Source organism: Phocoena phocoena, chromosome 1 (assembly GCF_963924675.1).
Source record: "Phocoena phocoena chromosome 1, mPhoPho1.1, whole genome shotgun sequence".
NCBI lineage: Eukaryota > Metazoa > Chordata > Mammalia > Artiodactyla > Phocoenidae > Phocoena > Phocoena phocoena.
Genome location: NC_089219.1, coordinates 13,222,338 through 13,243,925, shown reverse-complemented (window position 1 = coordinate 13,243,925; position 21,588 = coordinate 13,222,338). Strand labels below are relative to the sequence as shown.

The following is a 21,588-nucleotide window of genomic DNA, read 5'->3' as shown; positions in this document are numbered from 1 at the left end:
CAGCTTGCCCACCTTCTCACTGAGCAAGCTTGTGCAAATCTACCCGACACTCTGAGCCTCGATTTCTTCACCTATGAAATCGGGACGATGAAAATGCCTTCATCCTGCAGTTGCTGCGAGGATCCAGTGAAATAGCACATGTGACAGGGTTTCAAAAGGCATTAAGACACTGGGCACAGTCCAGGCCCCTGCTACCTTGACCTTACCTTCTAGAGGCGGGAGGCGGTCAAAAACAAGTAGGCGGACAAGAGGATTTTGGATTGTGACAGCGCAGCCATGACACTTTTATACCTGTGATGACGATGGTCAAGAGGAAGACTCTCTCTCCTGCTCCCTTTAAGACCTACCCTGAAACCTAGGAGGTCACCTGCCTCCAGGTCCCCCAGTCGAGCTGGCATCGAAGCTCCTGCCAGCCTGTTAGAAGTGCACATGCTGGGCTTTCCTGGTGGCGCAGTGGTTAAGAATCCTCCTGCCAATGCAGGGGACACGGGTTGGAGCCCTGATCCGAGAAGACCCCACATGCCGTGGAGCTACTAAGCCCATGCACCACAACTACTGAGCCTGCGCTCCAGAGCCCACGAGCCACAACTACTGAAACCCGCACGCCTAGAGCCCATGTTCCGCAGCAAGCGAAGCCACCGCAACGAGAAGCCCGTGCACCACAACGAAGAGTAGCCCCCACTCGCCGCAACTAGAGAAAGCCTGCGCACAGCAACAGACCCAATGCAGCCAAAAATAAATAAATTTATAAATTAAAAAAAAAAAAAAGGAAGTGCACATGCTGCTCAGGCCCAAGCCAAGCCTGGACCCTGGACCCTCACCCGGAGACTGCCGCGCTCAAGAGCATCTGCTCAACCACGTTCTCTGTGGAGTCTCCTTCACATGGGTCTAGGCTCCCTCACACGCCACCACCTCCAAGAAGTCCTCCCTGACCACCCTGGCTACAATGGCCCCCTTCTCTCAGAAACCACACTAAACACCCTGTCTTATTTCCCACACAGCTTTCACAATCAAAAATCATGTTTTCTGTTTCCTTGCTTACGGTCTGTCTCTATATGTCTGTAGAATGTAAGTTCAAAGCAGTAGGGATCTGGGTTTTCTTGTCCACCACTATCTCTCTGGCACCCAGCACGCTGCCCACACATAGTAAGTGCTCAGCGAACATGGGTTGAAAGAATGAATGAGTGAGCAAATGAGTAAACCGCCATCTCTCCTGAGGAATTCTCCCTGCTAAGGAGCCCATATTCTTTATACTCCATCTGATGCCTGCCCTCCAGGGATCCCATGACGGCAGGGGCAGGGCACAGCTCAGACACGCCCAGTACGTGTCCAGGCGTCAGGCACACTCTGAGTGCTTTACATATGCTCCCTGGCTGGTTTTCACCATAACCAAGCACAGTCAGAATAACAATTTTCACCTTACAGATGAGACTGACAATTAAGTAAGTTGAGCAAGTCACGTGCACGGCTAGGCGGCAGAGCCCACATGCGGACCTAGGTCTGTCTGACTGACAGGCTGAGTTCTTTGCACTAATCCAGGCAATCTTCCAGCAATCAGACCCCCACTGACACCCCTGGGCGTGAATGACCCTGGACATGGTGAGGAGGTACTCTGCCCCGAAGATCCAGAGGCACTGGACAGGCCACCCCAGGTGAGAGAGGCCACTTAACGCAATGACATCAAGATGAGGGGTGCCTAGAGCTTTGGAGATGGGAGGAGAGGTCACCAACCAAAGGGTCCGACGGCAGCCTTCCCCCCACCACCACACACATCTACTCAGCTACAAGGAGGGAGCGTCAGCTCAGCCCAAGGGTGCCCCGACGCCACATGGGGACCTCCTGACCAGTCTTTCTGTGCTCACTACTGCCCCCTACAGTTGGTCCTCCCCACAGCAGCCAGAGCCATCCTGCTAAACTTCCCCTGGACCTCGTTGTTCCCCTGCTTAAAAATGCCTACTGAGTCCCCGACCAGTTGGAATAAAATCCAAACTTCCACAAGAGCTGCAAGGACCCTCCTTCCCTCTCAGCCTCATCCCTTGGCTGCAGGCTCCACCATGCTACGCTTTCCTCAGCAACTTAAACGGGACGAGCCCGGAAAGCTCCCTCTGCCTGGAAGGCTGCACTCAGCTCTCTCCAGGGCTGGCTCTGCTCCTCTGCGAGGCTTAGGTTACACCTCCACCTTTTCGGAAAGGCCTTAACTGACCATCATCCCATCCCCCACCTCCATCACTTTCTGTCTCAGCCCCTATTGGTGTGTGTAATGGCCCTGACCACAATTTCCATCTCTTTTACTGGCTTGTCTCTTTTTTCCTCCGTGTGTGTGTGTGCGCCCGCGCGTGCACGAGTGCACATGTATATGTGCGTGCGTGTGTGTGCACATGTGAGTGTTTCATCGTGCTTGTGTGCCCAGAGGCTCCCCTACAACGCCCATGTTCCATGACGGCTGAAACCTTCCACACCATCTCCTTCTGTACCCTCCAAACCCCTCACATGGCGCTGGACACACAGCAGACCATCAACACCCTTGTGTGGCATGAACACAGTCTCTTCCTGGAGCCTCATTTTCCAGATCTGTCAAATCGGAATGATGGCCACCAAGAGCAGTCACCATCCCCAACCCCCAGCCAGCACAGAGCAACACTGCAGAAATATGGTCAACTGGGGGGGGAAACAGGAGGAACCAATCCAAGGGTACGAAGCTTTGCTTTTGCAAGGTGAGTAAATCCTAGAGATTATCTGTACAGCCTATAGCTAACAATTCTGTATGACGTGCTTAAAGATTGGCTAAGAGGATAGATCTTATGTTAAGCGGGCTTATCACACACACAAAAAATAACAATAATAAGGAAGAGGGCGGGAGGGAGCTTTTCAGAGGGTGGGTTTGTTTATGGCGTAGACTGTGGCGATGGAGTTCACAGGGGTATGCTTACCTCCAAAGCCATCAAGTTGTATTCTTGAAATATGTATAGCTCTTTGTATGTCAATCACACCGCAATAAAGGGGCTTTAAAAATGCCGTTTAGGTCTGCATGTAGGTCACAGCAGAGAGGAGCTGGAATGCGGGGAAAGGTGCGGAGGCTCTTTGAGAAGATGAAGACATCCACAAATGTCAGAAATTATTTTGTGAACAGCTGGCTCCGACAGAGGCTCCGGTGCCTGCCCCACCCCCTCAAGTGTGGAGGCGCTGGATAGGGAGCTCACTCCCTAAACGGGCCAGAGGCGTCCCCGGTGTCAGGCCCTCTGCCCCACTGAGCCCTGGAGACAGAGTCACATGAAACCTGGTTCCCGCCACCGAGGAGAAGAGGCCATCAAGGAAAGTACAACGATGGCACAGGATGGGCATCACCGAAACAGAACGGCTGTGCGCTCCTCACTTCACAGTTTACAAAGCTCTGTCCCGCACGTCATCCCACAGACACCAGGGGAAGTCGGAGTTCCCATCCCCGTCTACACTGGGGAAACGGAGGTCAGGGAGTCAAAAACAGGGTCCAGGAGCCAAGCAACTAACCTCGGGGCAACTTGCACTGCGCCCGCGGCCGGGCCGTGACAGCCGAGACAAGACCGCCCGCCCTGGGGGACACCACTTCTCCTTGGCAGGAACTCACATCACAGCCACCGCTCTGCCTCTTGGACAAGGCTCCGGGCAGTGAACAAAGATGATCGAGATTGGAGAGTCTGGCCCTGCTCTCAAGGAGCTTACAGTCACGCAGACCCTCGCCTCCCCAGGGGCAGGAGCCCGAGAGAGCAGTCAAGCCCACCTGTTCGCCTGGAGCTCAGCGGGTGGAGATAAGCCCCCGTGCCCAGGCTCATCCCTCTCCTCCCGCCACGCACCCACAGCCCATCAAGTCCTGACAATTTATCACTATACGTTCCTTTAATGATCTGACCTTCTGGTTTCAGATGGTGCCTTCCCTGCCTGCGACTGGGAACGTTAAAAGAAACTGGAGTTGTTGTTCCCCATCTGCCACTGCCATTGTTCCCCTCACAAAACCAAAGCGGCTGAGACCACATTAGAAGGCTGTTACCACTGGAAATTGAAAGCCCGCTTGGGATAAGTGACATTAAGAACAGGCACCAAGGGCAAAGCTGCGATTTCCAACTGACGTTAAGTGGGGGCTTATTTAGCCTCCAGCTCTGTTTGCCAGCGCCCACCGAACTCGAGAGTACTCCAGGGGGCAGTGGGAGCAGCTCCAGGGCCGGAGCCCACGTCCCCTCTCGCCCCCACCCCCACCCCCTGAGCCCTCAGGACCACCCGCCGGCTGCAGGAAGCCGACTCTGCCGGAAGGGCCCTGCGGGGTACAGAGCTGGACACTTAACCTCTCCTAGCCTGTGGCCTCGTCTGGAAAATGGGGGAAATAATCCCAACCATTTGGAGTTGTTGTGAGCACTGGAAAGACTATATTTAGTACCTAGTGTACACCAGGCACTCAAGGAATAGTACCCATTATGACCACCGTCCTCATGGTTGAAAAGCTGCCTATTACTATGCCCGAGGTCAGACCACCCGCCGCCACTGGGCTGAGCCTACCACCTGCGCTGGCCCTGCCCCGCTTCTCCAGCCCCACCTGCCTCCCAAACTCCTCCTGAGTCCCAGCACCATGCCCTTCCTGTCACTTCTGGCCCAGCAGACAGTTTGGACTGCCCTTCTCTTCCTTCTTAAATCCAAGGCCCCTCTCATACTTCCCAGCACCACGGAGATGCTACTGGCCATGGCCACAGACATCAGGGCTGCTGGGACCTCAGCATGCATCTTATCCTGCAGGGAGAGACGCTGGGGTCCAGGGAGGCCAGGCAGTGGCCATGATCACCCAGCTGGGGTAAAACCCAAGTCGGGTTCCTGGGCCAGTACCCTCGGTCCCCCTCCTGGAGGGCAGACCTACCACTTCCGGCCAAGGGCTTGGGCAGGTCCCTGGCTCTGGGACGGTTGAGGGCTAATGGAGATGAGAGATGAGGGTTGGAACATGCTCGGCGGCACGCAGCCTGGGCCACGCTCAGGACTCCGCAACCAGATCCGTCATAAGGTGGCGCATCAGTGTTACTGTGAGGAATGAAGGCTGGAAAACTAACCAAGCCACAGGCAATGGGGAGAGCCAGCCAGGCCACGCCCAGCGAGGACCTGTCCCTGGGAGCATGGGATTAGCCTGGGGCCTGCCCAGCCCAGGTCCTCCAGGGGTGGGAACCAGGAGGGCCATGGGGGGAGAGGCTGCAGGGGTCCCTGGGCCAGGGATGCAGCACTTAGAGCTGTAAGGGTTGTGGGGAGGACGCGGGAAGGGAGAGCTGGAAGCCCCAATCTCCCCTTTCCCCACCCCCACGCTTGGAGCCTCCTATCTGCATCTCTTTTCTGTAGCCTTAATGAACAGAGACTAATTGGCAGAGAGAGGGGGAGGGCATCCTGGCACATGACTAAATGTCATGTGACCCCAGGCCAGTCACTTCCCCACGGTGAGATGCAGACACCCCTTTCCTAGGAGCTTCTCCGGTCTGCCAGGCGCCTTCTAGGCACCATCTCCCCATACGCTCACAAGATACCCTATGAATATCCCCATTTTCTGATGGAGAATCCAAGGCATGCAGAGGTGAAATCGTTTGCCCAAGATCTCGGAGCTGGCAAGCGGCAGAACCAGGAACTGAACCCACGCTGTCTGGCCCCATTTCACGCAGTGCTAAGATCCTGAAATGCAACAAGGAAAAGGCCTGTGGAACTCTAGGCCAAGTTACTGAGGAAGCCTGCCTTTCTCAGGCCGCACAGCACAGCAGTGGCCACACTGGGATGTAAACTGGGTCCCCAGATTCCCCAGGACCCCTGCCCTTCCAAGGGACAGAACTGCCCCCGCCCTCTCGGATCCCAGGCACCCCCAACTCCAGCCCTCTCTTTAATCTTTAGTGGATTATGATCTCAGCACGCTGGAGTCAGGGAGAGAGAAAGACGCAGAAAGAAAAAAAAAAATTAAAAGAATAACATCCTTTGTGCATAAATGTTTTTAACGGTTCTGTTTCTAACGGGCCTATTTCTAACGGGCTTATATTGTTTTCCTCGGCACCAGGCACTGAAGATAAAAAAAAAACTGGCAAAATAGAAGAAACAGATTATTCAAGCCCCAGGGGAATCCAGGCATTCAAATAAGATTTCAAATGACTCTCTTTCCATTAAAACTTTTGCTGCAGTGAAACCATGTGGAGATAAGGCAGCCGAGCGTCTTCACAGGCCGCCAAGAACAGAGATGCTCACATCTGTCGGCTCCTCTCCCACCAGCGCCAAGGCCCACTCGGCAAAGCATCTGGGCTTCAAACGGGAGATGCACCTGCCTTTAGCGGGTGTACAAACAGGGCTCGGGAGCTTGCCCTAGACGCACTGCTCCACAGGAAGGGGACAGAGCGGAGTGGGTGGCCCGAGGCCCAGCAGGCAGGCCACCTTAACCTTTCCTCGGCTGGAATCTCCGAAGCCCTCTGCCAGGGCCGGGGCAGCCTCTACCTAAAACCCTTCCTCCACCCTCCGCAGGCCTCCTGGTCGCCCAGAAACATCCAGCGGAGGTCTGTGCGATGTCAACGCCCGATCCAAGAAGGGGCTGGCTGAGCAGAAGGCTCTGATGCCGGCTCCTCCAAAGCCACAACCTCTTCCCCGTTTCCCTCCCCAGTCTCCACATGCCTCTCTCCGAGTAGCAGCCAGAATGATCCACTTAAATAGAAATCAGTTCACGCCACTGTCCGGTTCTCTCAGCTCTGCAACCCACAGCCCCACGCGTCAAGAAAGAGCTCCACGCACCTCACCCTGGCTTTCTGGAAAACCTGCTCCCCACTTCCACCTGTTTCCCCCCACACCCCACCATTCACCAACTCTGGCTACCTCAGGACCTTTGCACTTGCCATTCCAAAGCCTGGATCGCTTTACCCAGACCTCTGCACAGCTTCAGACGTCACCTCCTCAGAGGCCCTCCTTGACAGCAGTCCCGGCCCCCAGGCTCGATGCCAGTCACACATCCAGCTCTACCCCCTCACAGCACCAACCCCTCCCTGTTGATTTGTTCCTCATGTAAATCTCTCCCTGCCCCTCATAAACTGTAAGCTCCTTGAGAACAGCGACCTTTCTGTTTTTGTCATTGTTCTTTTCCCCTATGCCTAAAATTACTGTAGTGACTCAATAAATAGTTTTTTTGTTTTCTTTTGTTTTGTTTTTTTTCGGTACGCGGGCCTCTCACTGTTGCGGCCTCTCCCGTTGCGGAGCACAGGCTCCGGGCGCGCAGGCCCAGTGGCCATGGCTCACGGGCCCAGCCGCTCCGCGGCATGTGCGATCTTCCCGGGCCGGGGCACGAACCCGTGTCCCCTGCATCGGCAGGCGGACTCTCAACCACTACGCCACCAGGGAAGCCCAATAAATAGTTTTTTAATTGATGAAAGCCATTGACGAAGGTCCTGACTCCTTTCCAGAAATGTTTTAAAATCTATCGGAAATACATATCTATCTAGATAAAGATCACGCCAGAAATAAAAACAAACAAAACCCCAGAAATCACTGCTATTGACTGGAATCGGCAAATGGGAATTCTAGTTGGTCACAGCAAATAATGGTCCTGATCGGCAAGAAACTAGGCCTTTTGCCAATTCAGAAAAACACAAAGTAATTATAATTTAATGAATGTGGTTTGGCAGACAAAAGCTCACTAACTTGAGGAAGCAGAATGGACAGGGATTGAGAGTGGGCTCTGGGAGCCGACTGCCCAGGTTCTGAACTCCTCCCTGCTGTGTGACCTCAGGCAAGCCACTGCACCTCTCTGGGCCTCAGAATCCTCAGCTGTACAAAGGGATTCACAACAGACTTACCTCATAGAGTTATTGTGAACGTGAAATGAAAGAGATGTGTGTAAGATGCTTAGAAAAACGCTTGCCCCTCAGGAAGCACTCTATAGATAGAAATACCCATTATTTATCTGTACCGTTATTAGGGGGCGCCTAGGAGAAAAGAATTATAAAGAGGTCTTTGCTTGAGAATCAGTTTAGTCTAACCTGCATCATTCTTTATGTAACAGTTTTATTGAGATATAATTCAGCTACCATAAAACCCACCCCTTTAAAGAGTACATCTCATTGGTTTCTAGTATATTCGCAGACTCGGGCAACCGTCACCACTATCTAATCTGAGAACATTTTCATCACTCTCACCAAAAAAAAAAAACTTTAGTGGTGACTCTCCATTCCCTCCTCCTCCCAGGCCCCTGGCAACCACTAATTTACTTTCTGTCAACTCCCACCATTTTACAGATGGGGAAACTGAGGCTCAGAGAGGGGAAGTGACGTGTCCAAGGTCACAAAGCAGAGCCTCTGGCCCCAGTTGTTTCTCCGCCGCACCATCTCCCTCCACTCAGAAGCCCCCCTAACTGGATGATGCCCTCTGGCTCACATATACACTCCCCAGACCTCCCCTCTCCACACTCCTGACCCCCGGGGCTTTACTCACGGAGTCCGATCTTGGCCAAGTGCAACCTGTTGACCCAGGAGATCTTGCTCAGGGGGTTGGGGGTGATGAAGACCACCATGAAGCTGATGGGACGGCCAGACCTGTGGTGAGAGGGCAGGAGCATGAGTGCTGGAACGGGGCCTGGCTCACCCGGGAGGTACGCAGCTCTTCCCCCCAACCACCAGCCCTGGAGATAGAGCGAGGTCTGTGCAGAGCATCAAAGCATGGCCAGAGAGGCCAGTGTCCTGGCAAAGCCTCAGTCCCCTGGGGGAGGACTCCCTCCACCCACCACAGCCCCGGGGAGGGGGCCGGTAACTCCCCCGAGCGACCAGGCCACGGCTCCCAGTCCAGCCCAGGCACACCGGCGTGGGTGCCTAGCAAGGCCACGGGGGGTCTGGCCCTCTGCAGGCTGCGACTCGAGAGGCCCTCCAGGGCGCCACCTGGTCAGGGCTCCACAGGCCTCGTCAGACACCTGCACACGCCTGACCCGGAGCCTCTGACTCGGGCCTGTTCCCAGCACCTGGCACAGGGCACTTGCTTGATAACTGTCTCCTGAACGGACACATGAATGAATGGCGGTATGTACAGGCTTGGGGTGGCCAGAGGTCACTGTTGTCAACACACTGTCATCTCACCTTAGAGCAGCGGAAGCCCCTTCATTGTTCTCCGGGGCCCATTTCCCCGCTGTGAGCCAACCCGGCCCCCGGGAGGTGGACAGGAAGGTGAGGAAGGGGCGCAGAGAAGGGGAGAGAGCCGCTCAGCAGGACACTGTGAGCCACTGTGCGAGGGCACCCAGAAGGTTCCAGGCTGCTGACCCTCAGACTCCAGGCCTGGGCCTTGCATCCTGGCTCCCGGACCTGCCTCAGACCACAGCGCCCCAGTCTCCCCTTCCCTGCAGCCACTGTGCTTGTAACACTGTCCCCGCCCAACCGAGAGGTCAAAACCTGGGCTCTGAGCCCCTCACTGCGCCAGCCTAGGCTTCGGAGTCAGACTCCTCAGAACCCAGCTCTGCCACCTACTTCTGAGCCTCACCTTCCTCCTCTGTAGAGTGGGGATCAGACAGATCGCCTTCCCCATCTCTGCATCAATTCCACAAACATCAGCTGCGGGTCGACTGAGCGTGAGCTCCTGCGGGAGCATTTGCGGGGAGGCTGGATCCATGAGAGGAGACCCAGGGCCTGGCCCCAGGGGACTGCACAGTCTACCAACCGCTGGCAGGGTGTCCCAGTAGCCTAACAGAGGACAGGCTCACCCCAGGTACGAATAGGTCGTTCGTTCATTCATTCATTCATCTGACCACGAGCACCTGCTCTGTGTCAAATGCTTTGCCGGGCACGGCCCACGATGCGTGTACGCCCACGCCCACCCCCGCAGTGCTGGCAAGCAGGCTGGTCCCGACGCCCCTCTCCAAGGCCCCTCTTCCTCTCACTTGTCGGGTTTCCCGGGAAGCAGGAGCCTGAGACGGCACTTGTTGGCCGAGTGGATCTCCTCCTCCTTCACCCGCATAAGCCTCTGCAGGGCCAGGCACCAGTCTTGAGCCACGGTCATGTTCAGGTTCTAGGGTCAAGGAGGCCAAGGAGGTCACCATACAGCCCTCTGGCTCCCCGAAAGCCGCCCCAGATCCCACAGCAGTCGGGGCCCCAAGGGGAGAGGAGCTGGGGGGTCAGTGCGGGAGCTCGACCTGGGCGGCTCACTCGGCCACAAGCGGTGGGGGGATGCCGACTCCCCGGGCTCCAGGCCCTGGTTCAGACCTTCCCCCCTCCATGGCACCCCTCCTTTGAGAGGGACACACCCTCCCAGCCAGCTTCCTCTCCAGCCTGGGACGAGGCTCGGGAAGGAGCTGCAGGACAGACCAGACACTGAGCAGAGAACGAAAAAAAAAAAAAAAAAGTGCCCATAGCCGGGCCCTGCTCAACTCGAACCAGAGCTTCAACCCGAACCGGAGGCCGCCCACCAGACTTCCAGGTAGCGACAGGAGCCTCAGACGGTACTGCTGCTAGTGGGAGCCCAGAGGCCAGGGCACATCGGGGGACAGGGCGGGAGAGGAGCCCACCCACACTTTCCTGCCGAGGCCGGTGCTGGGTACCTGGTAGGTGCCATGCAGCGTGCTGACAAGCAGGGTGATCTGCTCCACCACAGCCAGGTCCTTCTGCAGGTCCTGCAGCTCCTGGAAGAGGCGCGGGGGCCCGAGGTACACCTTATCTGGGCAGAGAGAGACCCTACTCAGCCTCAGGGGTGGGGAAGGCACCACCAAGGGCCCAAGCAGGTACTCACTGCAAAAAAGAAGAGCTGTCGCCCTGGAGATGTGGCACTAGAGATACAGAAGGAAATGTACCAGGCTCTTGTCTACTAGCGGGGACAAATCCAATCACGGGTAAAGTCTAGCGCCTAGGATCTGGGCCACTCTCAGTCTATACAAAGTGTCACAGGAGACCAGAAGACTGAGAACCAACTGTGCCCATGAGAAGCGAGGAGACTTCACAGGCCCAGGAGAGCTGTGGGCACTGCCAAAAAAGGAAAACCGCAGGTGCAAAGGCACTGTGGCATAAGGAAGCCCAGGAACAGTAAGTTGTTCAAAGATATGCTAAGCACCTACTATATGGCAGGTTCTAGTCTACATGTTGGAGAGACAGCTGCAAATGAGACAGACAGGGTCCCTGTTCTTGTGGAGCTTATGACCTGGTCAGGGTCAGGGAGGAGTCAATCAACAACCGCAGATGGTGGGAGGTACTGGGGAGAAAGATATCGGGGTGATAGGACAGAGATGGGATGGGGGCTGAGGGTGCCCAGATCTCTGGTGATGATACAAATGCAGTGTCGGGGACGTGGAGGGAGGGCAGCGAGAGACAGAGCGGGAGGGCCCAGCAGGACTGGATGGGGAGGTCCCTGAATGCCAGGCTAGGGAATTTGGGCTGTGTCCCCTACACCATGGTTACTCAAGCTGAGATCTTACAGAATCCCAGGGAGGGGCGGAGGCATGTAATTTGGATTTCCCTCGAGATGATTATCTAAAACTCAGACGCACATCCTCAGTCACCTGGATACAGTAACTTTAAAGCCACATGCCGCTGCGTGGTATCAGGGCTTCCGTGGACTCTGGGACCACGCGATGGTCGCCAGGTAATGAACACAGAGCGAGGTGGGCGTGGGCGGTAAGAGATACGCTCACACCAAACGAAGGGCAAAGAAGGGCTCTGCAGTGCCCCAAACGGGGTGAGCTGGTGGGAAATGGAGATCACCGTGAGGCACTCTGGGGTACAGGGGCAGAGAACTCAAAAGAACCTGCCCCATAAGAGGACCACGTCTATGTTGAGAGCAATTTGGTGCCAGCAAAACAACGTCATCTATCACATTAAATTAATGCTGTTACTTGAGTTTTATTATTTTGTAGCATCATTTTTATTCCACTAGTGATTCTGTTTTGGTTTTATGGTTGTTCAAGGGATGCAAGCATAAGGAGTTTATGGTACCTAGTCTTATACTTGCACATATTTGAATAACAATATAATAAAAAACCATTCAAGGCCAACTGGGGTTCAACAAGGATTTCTTTTTTCCTCTTTCAAGGGGGTCTGGCAGCCTAGTACTCTACTTTGAGAAATGTGGCCACAGATACAACAGTGGCTGAAGGAGCACTGCCAGAGCAAGAGTCCGAAGGGTGGGGGGAGAGTGGAGTGGAGCCAGGGCTAAAGGCACCTCTGAGGGGGGCAGATGGGCCAGGAGCCCCTCCCAGGGGGCTTCTGTGAACAGAGAGCCAGGAACACAAGACAGCCTCCCATGCCTCCCAGGCCTGGGGAGGGGGACACAGCAGCTGAAGTGGGCGCAGCCATCCGAGGACGAGAGTGTGTGGTGAGTCCCTCCCTCAGAGCCACCTCCCAGGTCAGGGATGGACAGAGCTGGCCAGTGGGGAGGGGTGACAGCCAAGTGCCTTCCTCCTGGCCATGCAGTTACGTCCTTCGTTCATTCAACAAATGTCTATTAACACCCACCACATACCAGGATCTGGAGGGCTACAGTCACACCAAGGGAAAAGACAAGATGGAAACCAGACCATCACCATAGAGGTGAAAACATACCCGGGCCTTGGGAGCACTGGACGGGGACCTGGCAAGTCCAAAGGAATCAGGAAGGGCTTCTCTAAGGAAGTGTCACCTGAGCTAAGATGAGTAGGGGCAGATAGACAAAAACAGGATGGCAGGAGAACACTCTGGAGAAGGGCAGAGGCCGGGAGAACGCCCTGGGGCAGGAGGGGGCTCAACCCCCCAGGAACGGAGAGGTCAGGGCAGCCAAGCCCAGGGAGTGAAGGAGCGGGGAGGGCTGAGGTGGGGCACAGGTGGGCCCCCAGGACGGGAGTGTGAGCCCGGGCGAGAACCTGGGACTTCACCCTGAGAGCAGTGGGAAGTCACCGGCGGATTTCAGGTGGAGGGTGACACACAGCTCTGATATGCATTTTGAAAAGTCGGCCTGGAGAGGGTAGAGGACGGGACGGGACAGGACAGGAAGGCGCAAAGGGGAGGGAAGGGCAGCACCAGGAAGTTCCTGCCACAGCACCGTGGAGATGGAGAGGACGGGGCGCACGGGGGAGCCTGCCACCCCGAGTTCTCACTGTCCTTGTTGTCCAACAGTCTGAGGGGATAGCATAGGGGAAAGAGGATCCAGGCAGAGCCAGGCAGCCCCGAGCCTGGGCCCTGAGGGTTTCAGGGACAGGGTGAGTGTCACCGGGGCCCCTCACTGTATAGACGGGCGAACTGAGGTCCCACATGGAGGCAAGCAATGGCCAGGCAGGCACTGGAGGTCACCCTTTCTGATCCAAGGTCACTGTGTGTGCACGCCCGCCAGGGTGTACAGGGCTGGGGTGGGCAGGGGCTGGGAGGTGTGACTGCGTGCAGCATGCGTTTGCACACTTACGTAGGGATGTGGGTGTGTGTTTGTGTACAGTTGTGTACAGCAGGAAAAGTCTCCGGGCCAAGTGCCCACGGGCCTGGGGGCCGAGCCCGGGCAGGTGCTCCCAGGGCAGTGTCGGGCAGGTACTCACTCTGGGCCTGGCCCGCAGCCGAGGCCTTCTTGGCGCCGGCGTGCTGGATGAGTACGTTGTCCTTGTCATAGGAGCTGCCCTCCTGGCCCACCTCCATCACCTGCACCTGGGGCAGCGCCGTGTTCCACTTCACCACATACTTGGGCCCCAGGGGCACCAGGCTGCTGATCTCCAGCTGGCCCCTGCCAGGAAGAGAGGACACGGCCCTGGAGATCCCGTAGCACCCAGCCCCAGGGCCAGCCAGAGCCGCTCCTCAGCAGGTCAGCTCAGCCAGGCATCTCACAGCCCAAGCACAAGCCCTCAGGCCAAAACCAAGCCAGGCGGAGCGGGGAACGGAGGAAGGGGCAGAAGCATCAGGGCGTCCAGGCCCCAGCCCCATATCCAGAATCACACGCCCACCCCAAGCCTTGGCGCCCCTACCTGTGGTTGGCAGGCCTGAGGAAAAAGACAAGAAGGGTCGTTATCGTTACGGAGTGGTTTCCGTAAAAAACACCGCAGCCGCTGAGACCCCCCTGGGGGTCGGCCACTGGGCTGGGCCAGGTGTGGGCAGAGCGGAGCACACGGAGGGCCTTCTCCCTGGACTGGGCACTGGCCTTCCATCACCTATTCCCACAGCGGCCCTGCTAGGAAGCCTGTACTATTCCAGAAAAGGATACTGATGCTCAGACAGGTCACGTGACTCACCCCAAGTCACCCAGGATGACCCCCCAAAAGTGGGCCACTAACACCCTCATCACACTTTCATGCCATGCTAGGCTCCAAGCAACAGGAGGGCAGAGAGGGTGTAGGTCAGATCCCTGGCACCTGCACAGAGCCCAGGATATAAACGGGACTTAAAAATTATAGTGCTGGGGCTTCCCTGGTGGCGCAGCGGTTAAGAGTCCACCTGCCCATGCGGGGGACACGGGTTCGTGCCCCGGTCTGGGAAGATCCCACATGCCGCAGAGCGGCTGGGCCCGTGAGCCATGGCCGCTGAGCCTGCGCGTCCGGAGCCTGTGCTCCGCAACGGGAGAGGCCACAACAGTGAGAGGCCCGCGTACCGCAAAAAAAAAAAAAAAAAAATTATAGTGCTTGAATGAGGGAGGGAGTGAATGAACGAATGAATGAATGAGTCAGCCATCAGTACCGCTGCACTGATCTGGGACAGAAGCTTCCTTGCCCAAGACCCCTACCAGGGCCGGATCCTGTCCAGACCTGTGAACTGACACCAAGTAAGAGTTCAATAAACATTTGATGGATAAACAGACTGAAGGATGAGTGGGTGGAGGCTGTGTGTGAGCCCCCAGATAGCCCTGCTTGCTCCCCACCTTCCAGGACACGTGATCCACAACCACGGATAATCCCCAAATCTGCTCCGTGGCCATGCCCAGGAAGGCACAGCTGACTCTGGGTGCAGAATCTAAACCAGTCTCCTCGGGCGCCCCCCGCCCCACATGTGCTCCAGCCAGGCGGTGGGAGAGCCAGGCTGGGGTTAACGCCCATCTACAGGTGACTGCTTTCCCTCGTGGGTCTGGGGTGTTGCTGCCATCTGCTGTTTCCGTGGTTTTTGAAACTGCTGCCAAATATTGAGAACCGAGATTCTCCTCCACTCGAGTGGATACGAGTATGGCTGGAAAGGTCACAGCTGGCCTTCATCTGGTAAAGGGTCACAATCCCTGACGCCCACAGGACCAAGCAGTGGATGCGAGTGACCCGGGCCAGGTGGGAGCCCCAGTAAAGCGTTCACGCAACCCAGCTGCAGGCCCGTGTGGCCCCAGGCAGTGTGGGCCCAGAACACGAGATCTTCACGTTTCTAAGAGAAGCCAGATGTCTCAACCTTTGTGTGAACTCCCCGTAGGAGCCAAACACAGGATTTCCAGAGGCCTAGTGCAACCCACGGGCCATGAGTTTGCAGACTCTGGTCTAAAGAATCACCCTCTCCCCACTGCAGGGCTCCAACTCCAATCCCGACTCCAGGCAGCACCTGGCAGCCTGCCTCTGGGCATTTCTACAACCTCTGACCCAGAACCGGGAAACCAGGCTCCTGCAGGGAGTTGGGGGAAAGGCAAAGACTCATGTTGAGAAACACTCAGATCCGGCCGGAGGAAAATCTATTTGACTTAAAGCAGCAGGGATTTGGGATCTGAGCTGGGAACAGGGAAGAATCTCTTGAATTTCAAAGTGGTCAAAACTCAGCAGACTGTTCAGTTCCGACAGCAGAGTTCCAGAACAGTCCACCCTGTGCAACAGACAGCTGTTTGCCCTCAGTGACCTCTGCAGGTGCTTCCTAGCTCTGGGGACCAGGGACAGAGCAGTCACAAAGGGATAGAAGAGGAAGTCGGGACGTTGGAGGCCTCCGATGAGCTCACGCAGGACCCCAGCTATGACAGGCTGGGACATGACAGGAGGGGTCCCCAGGGAGGGGCAACAGCCAGGCCTGCTTACTTGAAGTTGATGTTGGCGCAGACCAGCATGTCGCTGAGCAGGAAGACCCTGCGCTCCTTGGACTTGATCAGCTGCCCGCGGTCACCGTACACGGTCTCCGTCAGCGTCTCACACAGGAGCAGCTGACGCTGGCCTGAGGTCAAAAGCTGGGGGGAGGGGACAGAGCAAGGTCAACACCAACATCGTACATCGCTGTGCCAAAGACCCAGGATTCTCCCTCCACATACAAAGGGGACCACAGCTGGGAGAGGTGGAGGATGAGGCAGGGCCACGCCCTCCATCCCCGGGGGACAAGAGGCACTGACCACCCACCGGCCCCAGCAGCCAGCACCCCTGCTCAGGTGAGCCAGCCACTGCCAGCGGCACAGCTCCAGAGCCGCAGACCCGTGTTCTGACCTCGGTTCCCGGAGCGCCCGCTGTGAAGCCCTCTGGCAGGCGCCGTGTCACCTCTCCACACCTCAGCTTTCTCAGCTGTCAAGTGGGCGATACCTCTACTGCTCACATCACCAAGGCAACAACGTGTGACCGGACCTGGCTGCATGATCCGCAGAGCCCAGCAGAGGAGGAAAACCCGGTGCTCGCTCAGAATTATTAAGAATTTCAAGGGCTTCCCTAGTGGCGCAGTGGTTGAGAGTCCGCCTGCCGATGCAGGGGACACGGGTTCGTGCCCCGGTCCGGGAAGATCCCACATGCCGCGGAGCGGCTGGGACCGTGAGCCATGGCCGCTGAGCCTGCGCGTCCGGAGCCTGCGCTCCGCAAACGGGAGAGGCCACAACAGTGAGAGGCCCGCGTACCGCAAAAAAAAAAAAGAATTTCAAGATGGCAATGGCAGAGCATTAAGCCAAACGTGGGGCCCTTCTGAGTGCCCACCCTGGTGACGGCACAGGCCACACACCCAAGGAGCCGGCCCTGCGACGGGACACCCCGCAGATGGCCACTGTCCCCACTGCTGCCACTGTTCGTGTGGCCTCAAGCGGGGAGACTCCTGGCCTGAAAGTAGGTCCCATTCGTCACCCTGACCTATTGAACAACCTCAGCTACTGGCCTCGGGGAAGGCCTCGTGTGGGGCTGGGACAGATCTGCTGGTAGACAAGGCAACCCTCTGACAAGGCTGAAGGCCTTCAAGCCTCCAGCATCCGAACAGGTGTCTGCCCATCTCGGGCTGGATTCCAAGAATGCTGCCAGCCCCGGACCGCCATCAGACCCAGAGACCCGCTGGGAAAACGTCTCTTTACTAACTAAGGATTTTGCTGAGGAGGAAAAGGAGTATTCAGCAAAATTCCTTCCCAAAGCCCGTGATTCTGATGACAACAGCTAGCGCCCCTCCGCCCCATCCTCACAAGGGAAAGGGCGGGTCATCCCCAAACCTCTCCTGGACAGAATGCCCTCTGTTCTGTGAAGAGCAGTGTCTCTCCAGGCGACACGAAAGCCCGAGTGACACCGCATGCCACTAAAGAGTCCACGTCTCATTTAATCACCTCAAGAACGCTGAGGCCTCCCCACTCTTGGACAAGGGGATGGAGATTCCAGAGGTAAAGAGACTTGCTGAGACCCAATGCCGGTTGAGCGGCAGGGCAGGACAGAGCCAGGCCACACACGCTGCTCCCAGCACCGGGCGGCCAGCCACACGCCCTCTGGCTCCTGACTGGGGGTTAGAGGAGTCAGAGAAAGCCCACTGCTCCCAACACACACAAAAAGTCTCAGGGTGCCCCAGGGATACCCCCATGACTGCTAAGATTGGGCTCCCCCAGCCCACAGCTTCCACCAGCAAGCTGACTGCCAGCTCGTGTAGACACAGCTGGGACCCTGAAGACAGCAGGCCCCTCAGAAGACGGCCAAGTGTGCCGTGACCCTTTTCCTCAGGAGAGAGGAAAGTCCCCTGGCTTCCGAAAACCATCCTCCTGCCACTTAAGCAGATTAAAAACAAGAAAGACAAAAGAAAACTCGGATATTGCACAAGCAGCCCCCTGCAGCCGTGTCCCGAGCAGGCACATTTTGAAACAGCCGACACCGTTCCACTTCGGGCACACCCAGTTTCATTTCCACTTCTCTCTGGGTGATGGGTGGCAAGAGGGAAATCACTGCACTGGCCTCAGAACTGGCCGAGACTGCCCCAGGGGGGCCCTGGCAGGGGAAGGCGTGGTGTGCGGCCACCATCACTCTCTCCACGACACCATCCCACACGCATCCGACACACCCACTTGACAGGTGGGGAAACTGAGGCTTGGGGCTGTCAGTTCCTCGCCCAACACCCAACAAGTCCCCCTGACCTCCAGCCAGTGACCACTGCTCCTCACAGCCCAGGTCCCCCCCAGCAGACAGAGCGGAAGGGAACAGACAGCTCTTCCCAGAGCAAGTGCTAAGGAGAAGGGTTTCCTTCTCCCGAGTGATCTCACAAGTGTGTGAGCCAAAGCGAGAGAAACCCTCTTGGTTACAGGAAAGGAGCTAAAGACAGAAGAAGATACTTCCCAAGGGCAAAGACCATCAAACACTAGCACGGTGGCCATGGCTGGGCTAAGGTCTTTTTAACCCGAGAGACATTTCAAAATAGAAGGCTTGGGACTTCCCTGGTGGTCCACTGGCTAAGAATCCGCGCTCCCAACACAGGGGGCCCGGGTTCGATCCCTGGTCGGGGAGCTGGATGCCGCAACTAAGAGTCTGTATGCCGCAACTAAAGATCCCGCGTGCCACAACTAAGACCCGGCGCAGCCAAATAAACAAATAATTAAAAAAAAAAAAAATAGAAGGCTTGTGTGGAACTGGCTGGGGAAGTCCTGCCTGGAGGCGGGGAGGGGGGATGACCTCCACCCTTCAGGCCCACCCTGAGCAATCCTGGATGGGGATACACCCCCGGGAGGGGGCTCCATCCCCTGCCTCATCTTTTCTTCCCATCTCTATACTCCTGGAACAGGCAAAGCAAACCCAGGTGCCTGCAGGGCCAGAAGTAACCTCAGTGGGAAGACCTGGATGTGGACTGAGGGGGCAAGGGCAGCCGCTACTCAGGTGACTGGTGCCACATAGGAGGGTGGGCCGGAGTGCCAGCTCTTCCGACCCTTAAGAAGATACATGAGTCTAAATGTTGTGGGACATTTCTCCATTTCTAAATGTTGGCAATTAATTCCATTTTCCTAAAAATACTGTGTGGGCCTAAATACACATGTGCAGCCTGAGTTTGGCCTGAGGTGGGACAGTCTTAAGATGCAGGACCCTGAAGCTTAGAATTGCAAGGGACCCTGCAAGTTCACTTGTCCGGGCCTTGTTTTGTAGGCCTGTGGTGAAAATCAAACATGACAACGCAGTTAGTGAGCATCATGTACGGTAAAGGGCGGGGCCACATGGGAAGCGCTGTGGTGCTCCTGGTGACACTCCCCAAACATTAGAAAGTTCCACCCCGTGTGGCTGAAATCTCATCGGCCTTAGTCACTGGCCTTAGTTCTGCTTTTGGGGCCACAGAGCCAGGAGGCTCCCAGTTTTCCCCCAAATACCTGAACACCTCCCTGTGACTCCACAGGATGTCCCTTCCCCAGAGAACAACGCTTGCCCTCGCCAAGTGCCCTGGGGTGGGGGGTCACCTCACCCCGAACCATCGGGGCCAAACCCCACACTCTGGTGGGTGAAAGAAGGCGGGGCCCGGGGCCTCCCAGATGTGGGTGCAGCTGCAAGCGGCTCATGTCACAAGCCACTAGGGAAACAGAGGACTAAAGTTCACCAAAGGGACCTCCCTGGCGGCGCAGTGGTTAAGAATCCGCCTGCCAAGCAGAGGACACGGGTTTGAGCCCTGCTCTGGGAAGATCCCACATGCCGCGGAGCAACTAAGCCCCTGTGCCACAACTACTGAGCCTGAGCTCTAGAGCCCACTAGCCACAACTACTGAACCCGCATGCCACAACTACTGAAGCCCGCACGCCTAGAGCCCATACTCCGCAACGAGAGAAGCCACCGCAATGAGAAGCCCGCGCACCGCAATGAAGAGTAGCCCCTGTTCGCCGCAACTAGAGAAAGCCCGCGCACAGCAACGAAGACCCAACGCAGCCAAATAAATATACAAATAAAATTTTAAAAATAAAGTTCACCAACAGGTGACTCTGGAAGGTGACTAATTTTTTTTGTACCAACTTTGTGTTTTAAAAACAGAGTTCCCAAGCTTCCCTGGTGGCACAGTGGTTGAGAGTCCGCCTGCCGATGCAGGGGACACGGGTTCGTGCCCCGGTCTGGGAAGATCCCACATGCTGCGGAGCGGCTGGGCCCGTGAGCCATGGCCGCTGAGCCTGCGCGTCTGGAGCCTGTGCTCCGCAACGGGAGAGGCCACATCAGTGAGAGGCCCGTGTACCGCAAAAAAATAAAGTAAAATAAAATAAAAACAGAGTTCCCTAATAGACCCATTTGAAAGTTTTTCAAGATTTTTTTTCTTGCTAGAATGTTCCTAAGCTGCAATCCCAAAACATGGCGTGGATTTCTCTTTTTGCTTCTTAAAAAATAACACTAATAATGACAGCTGCCACCTTGTATTAAGGGCTCTGGGTCTGCCAGTTTGCCACCTCACTCATTTGCCTCGCAGAAGCCCTGAGGGTCAGGCGCCATCGAGCTCTTCTCATTACAGAGGAAGCAACTGAGGTTCAGAGAGGTTGGGTGATTCCCCTGAGGCCACACAGTAAGCACCAGTGGTAAAATCGGGATTCAAACCCAGACTCTGACTCCACGGCCCACTAGTTTAAGCACAACACTAGGCTATCATTTCTGGCACCTTTACTGGCGATCACACCTGCTGAATTAAATCAGCTGGTATCCCAAAATCACATGAGTAGTAACGAATGTGGAGGTCTAGTCAAGATTAATCCTTAAGGTAAGGTCTGCGGGCTCAGAGAGAAGCAAAGAATCGCCTCCCTCGGAGAACACTGCCACCTGGTGGGTGCCACAGGGCAGGAGGCAGAGCGACAGGCGAGGCCGGCTGCAGGGCAGGTACGCACGCACCTTGTTGAGGCTGCTGCGGTCACTGACGCTCTTGGTCAGCTGCTGGATCTCGGCCACCTGGTCGGCCAGCCGCTTCTGCTCGTTCAGCTTCTCGGCCAGCGTCTCCAGCTCCGTGAGCGCCAGCTGCAGCGAGAGCCTGTCCGGGTGGCCCCTGGGGGTGTTCTTCAGCATGTCCTGCCGGGGCCCAGAGGGAGCCACGACTGAGACCCCCACCCCAGCAGACCCTCCCCCGGCTGGGGTCACAGCCTCCGCCTCCACACTCGGGCCTGAGAAGGGCCCAGCTTGTAGCCAGGACAGGCGGGGCCTGACATAGAGCAAGGCCTCAAGAAGCAGCTGGTGAATGAAAAACTAAAATAAAACAGCTGTGCGGACCGATCCCTGATCCACTGATGAACTTTACACTGAGACGAGACCCACTCCTGCTGCTGGTCGCTCTGAGAACAGAGAGGAAGCCCCGCTGGGGCCCTTGGGCTGGCAGCCAGCCTTCCCCCCAGGGGGACTCACCCCCTGACTGAGGACCCCCGGCAACCAGGGGAGGTGCCTCAAGCTCTCAGGGCCCAGCGTGGAGGCTAACGCTCCCTCGGGAAGCCTGAAGTGCCAAGATCAGAGCATCCACGGGGCATCTCCTCACTGCCAGGGGCCCCACGGTCGCCCGGATTCCACGTGCCTTCCCACAACCTGGGCTAACGTCACCACCGGTCACCAGG

The 21,588-nt window shown here is 56.6% G+C and overlaps 1 protein-coding gene across 5 annotated transcripts in view; it reads right to left on the bottom strand.

The window, feature by feature from the left end:
- Positions 1–21,588, bottom strand: part of ARHGEF10L (Rho guanine nucleotide exchange factor 10 like) — a 109,421-nt gene that overhangs the window by 45,548 nt on the left and 42,285 nt on the right. For 3 of the 5 annotated variants that reach the window (XM_065895797.1, XM_065895807.1, XM_065895827.1), the window contains 7 exons: positions 20,882–21,055; positions 15,911–16,056; positions 13,907–13,921; positions 13,487–13,668; positions 10,538–10,653; positions 9,881–10,008; positions 8,452–8,552 (listed from right to left, as the gene is read on the bottom strand). In XM_065895797.1, coding sequence (XP_065751869.1) covers positions 8,452–8,552; positions 9,881–10,008; positions 10,538–10,653; positions 13,487–13,668; positions 13,907–13,921; positions 15,911–16,056; positions 20,882–21,055 — 862 coding nt within the window. The remainder of the gene's footprint in view (positions 1–8,451; positions 8,553–9,880; positions 10,009–10,537; positions 10,654–13,486; positions 13,669–13,906; positions 13,922–15,910; positions 16,057–20,881; positions 21,056–21,588) is intronic. The other 2 variants (XM_065895816.1, XM_065895837.1) reach the window with 1 other exon arrangement.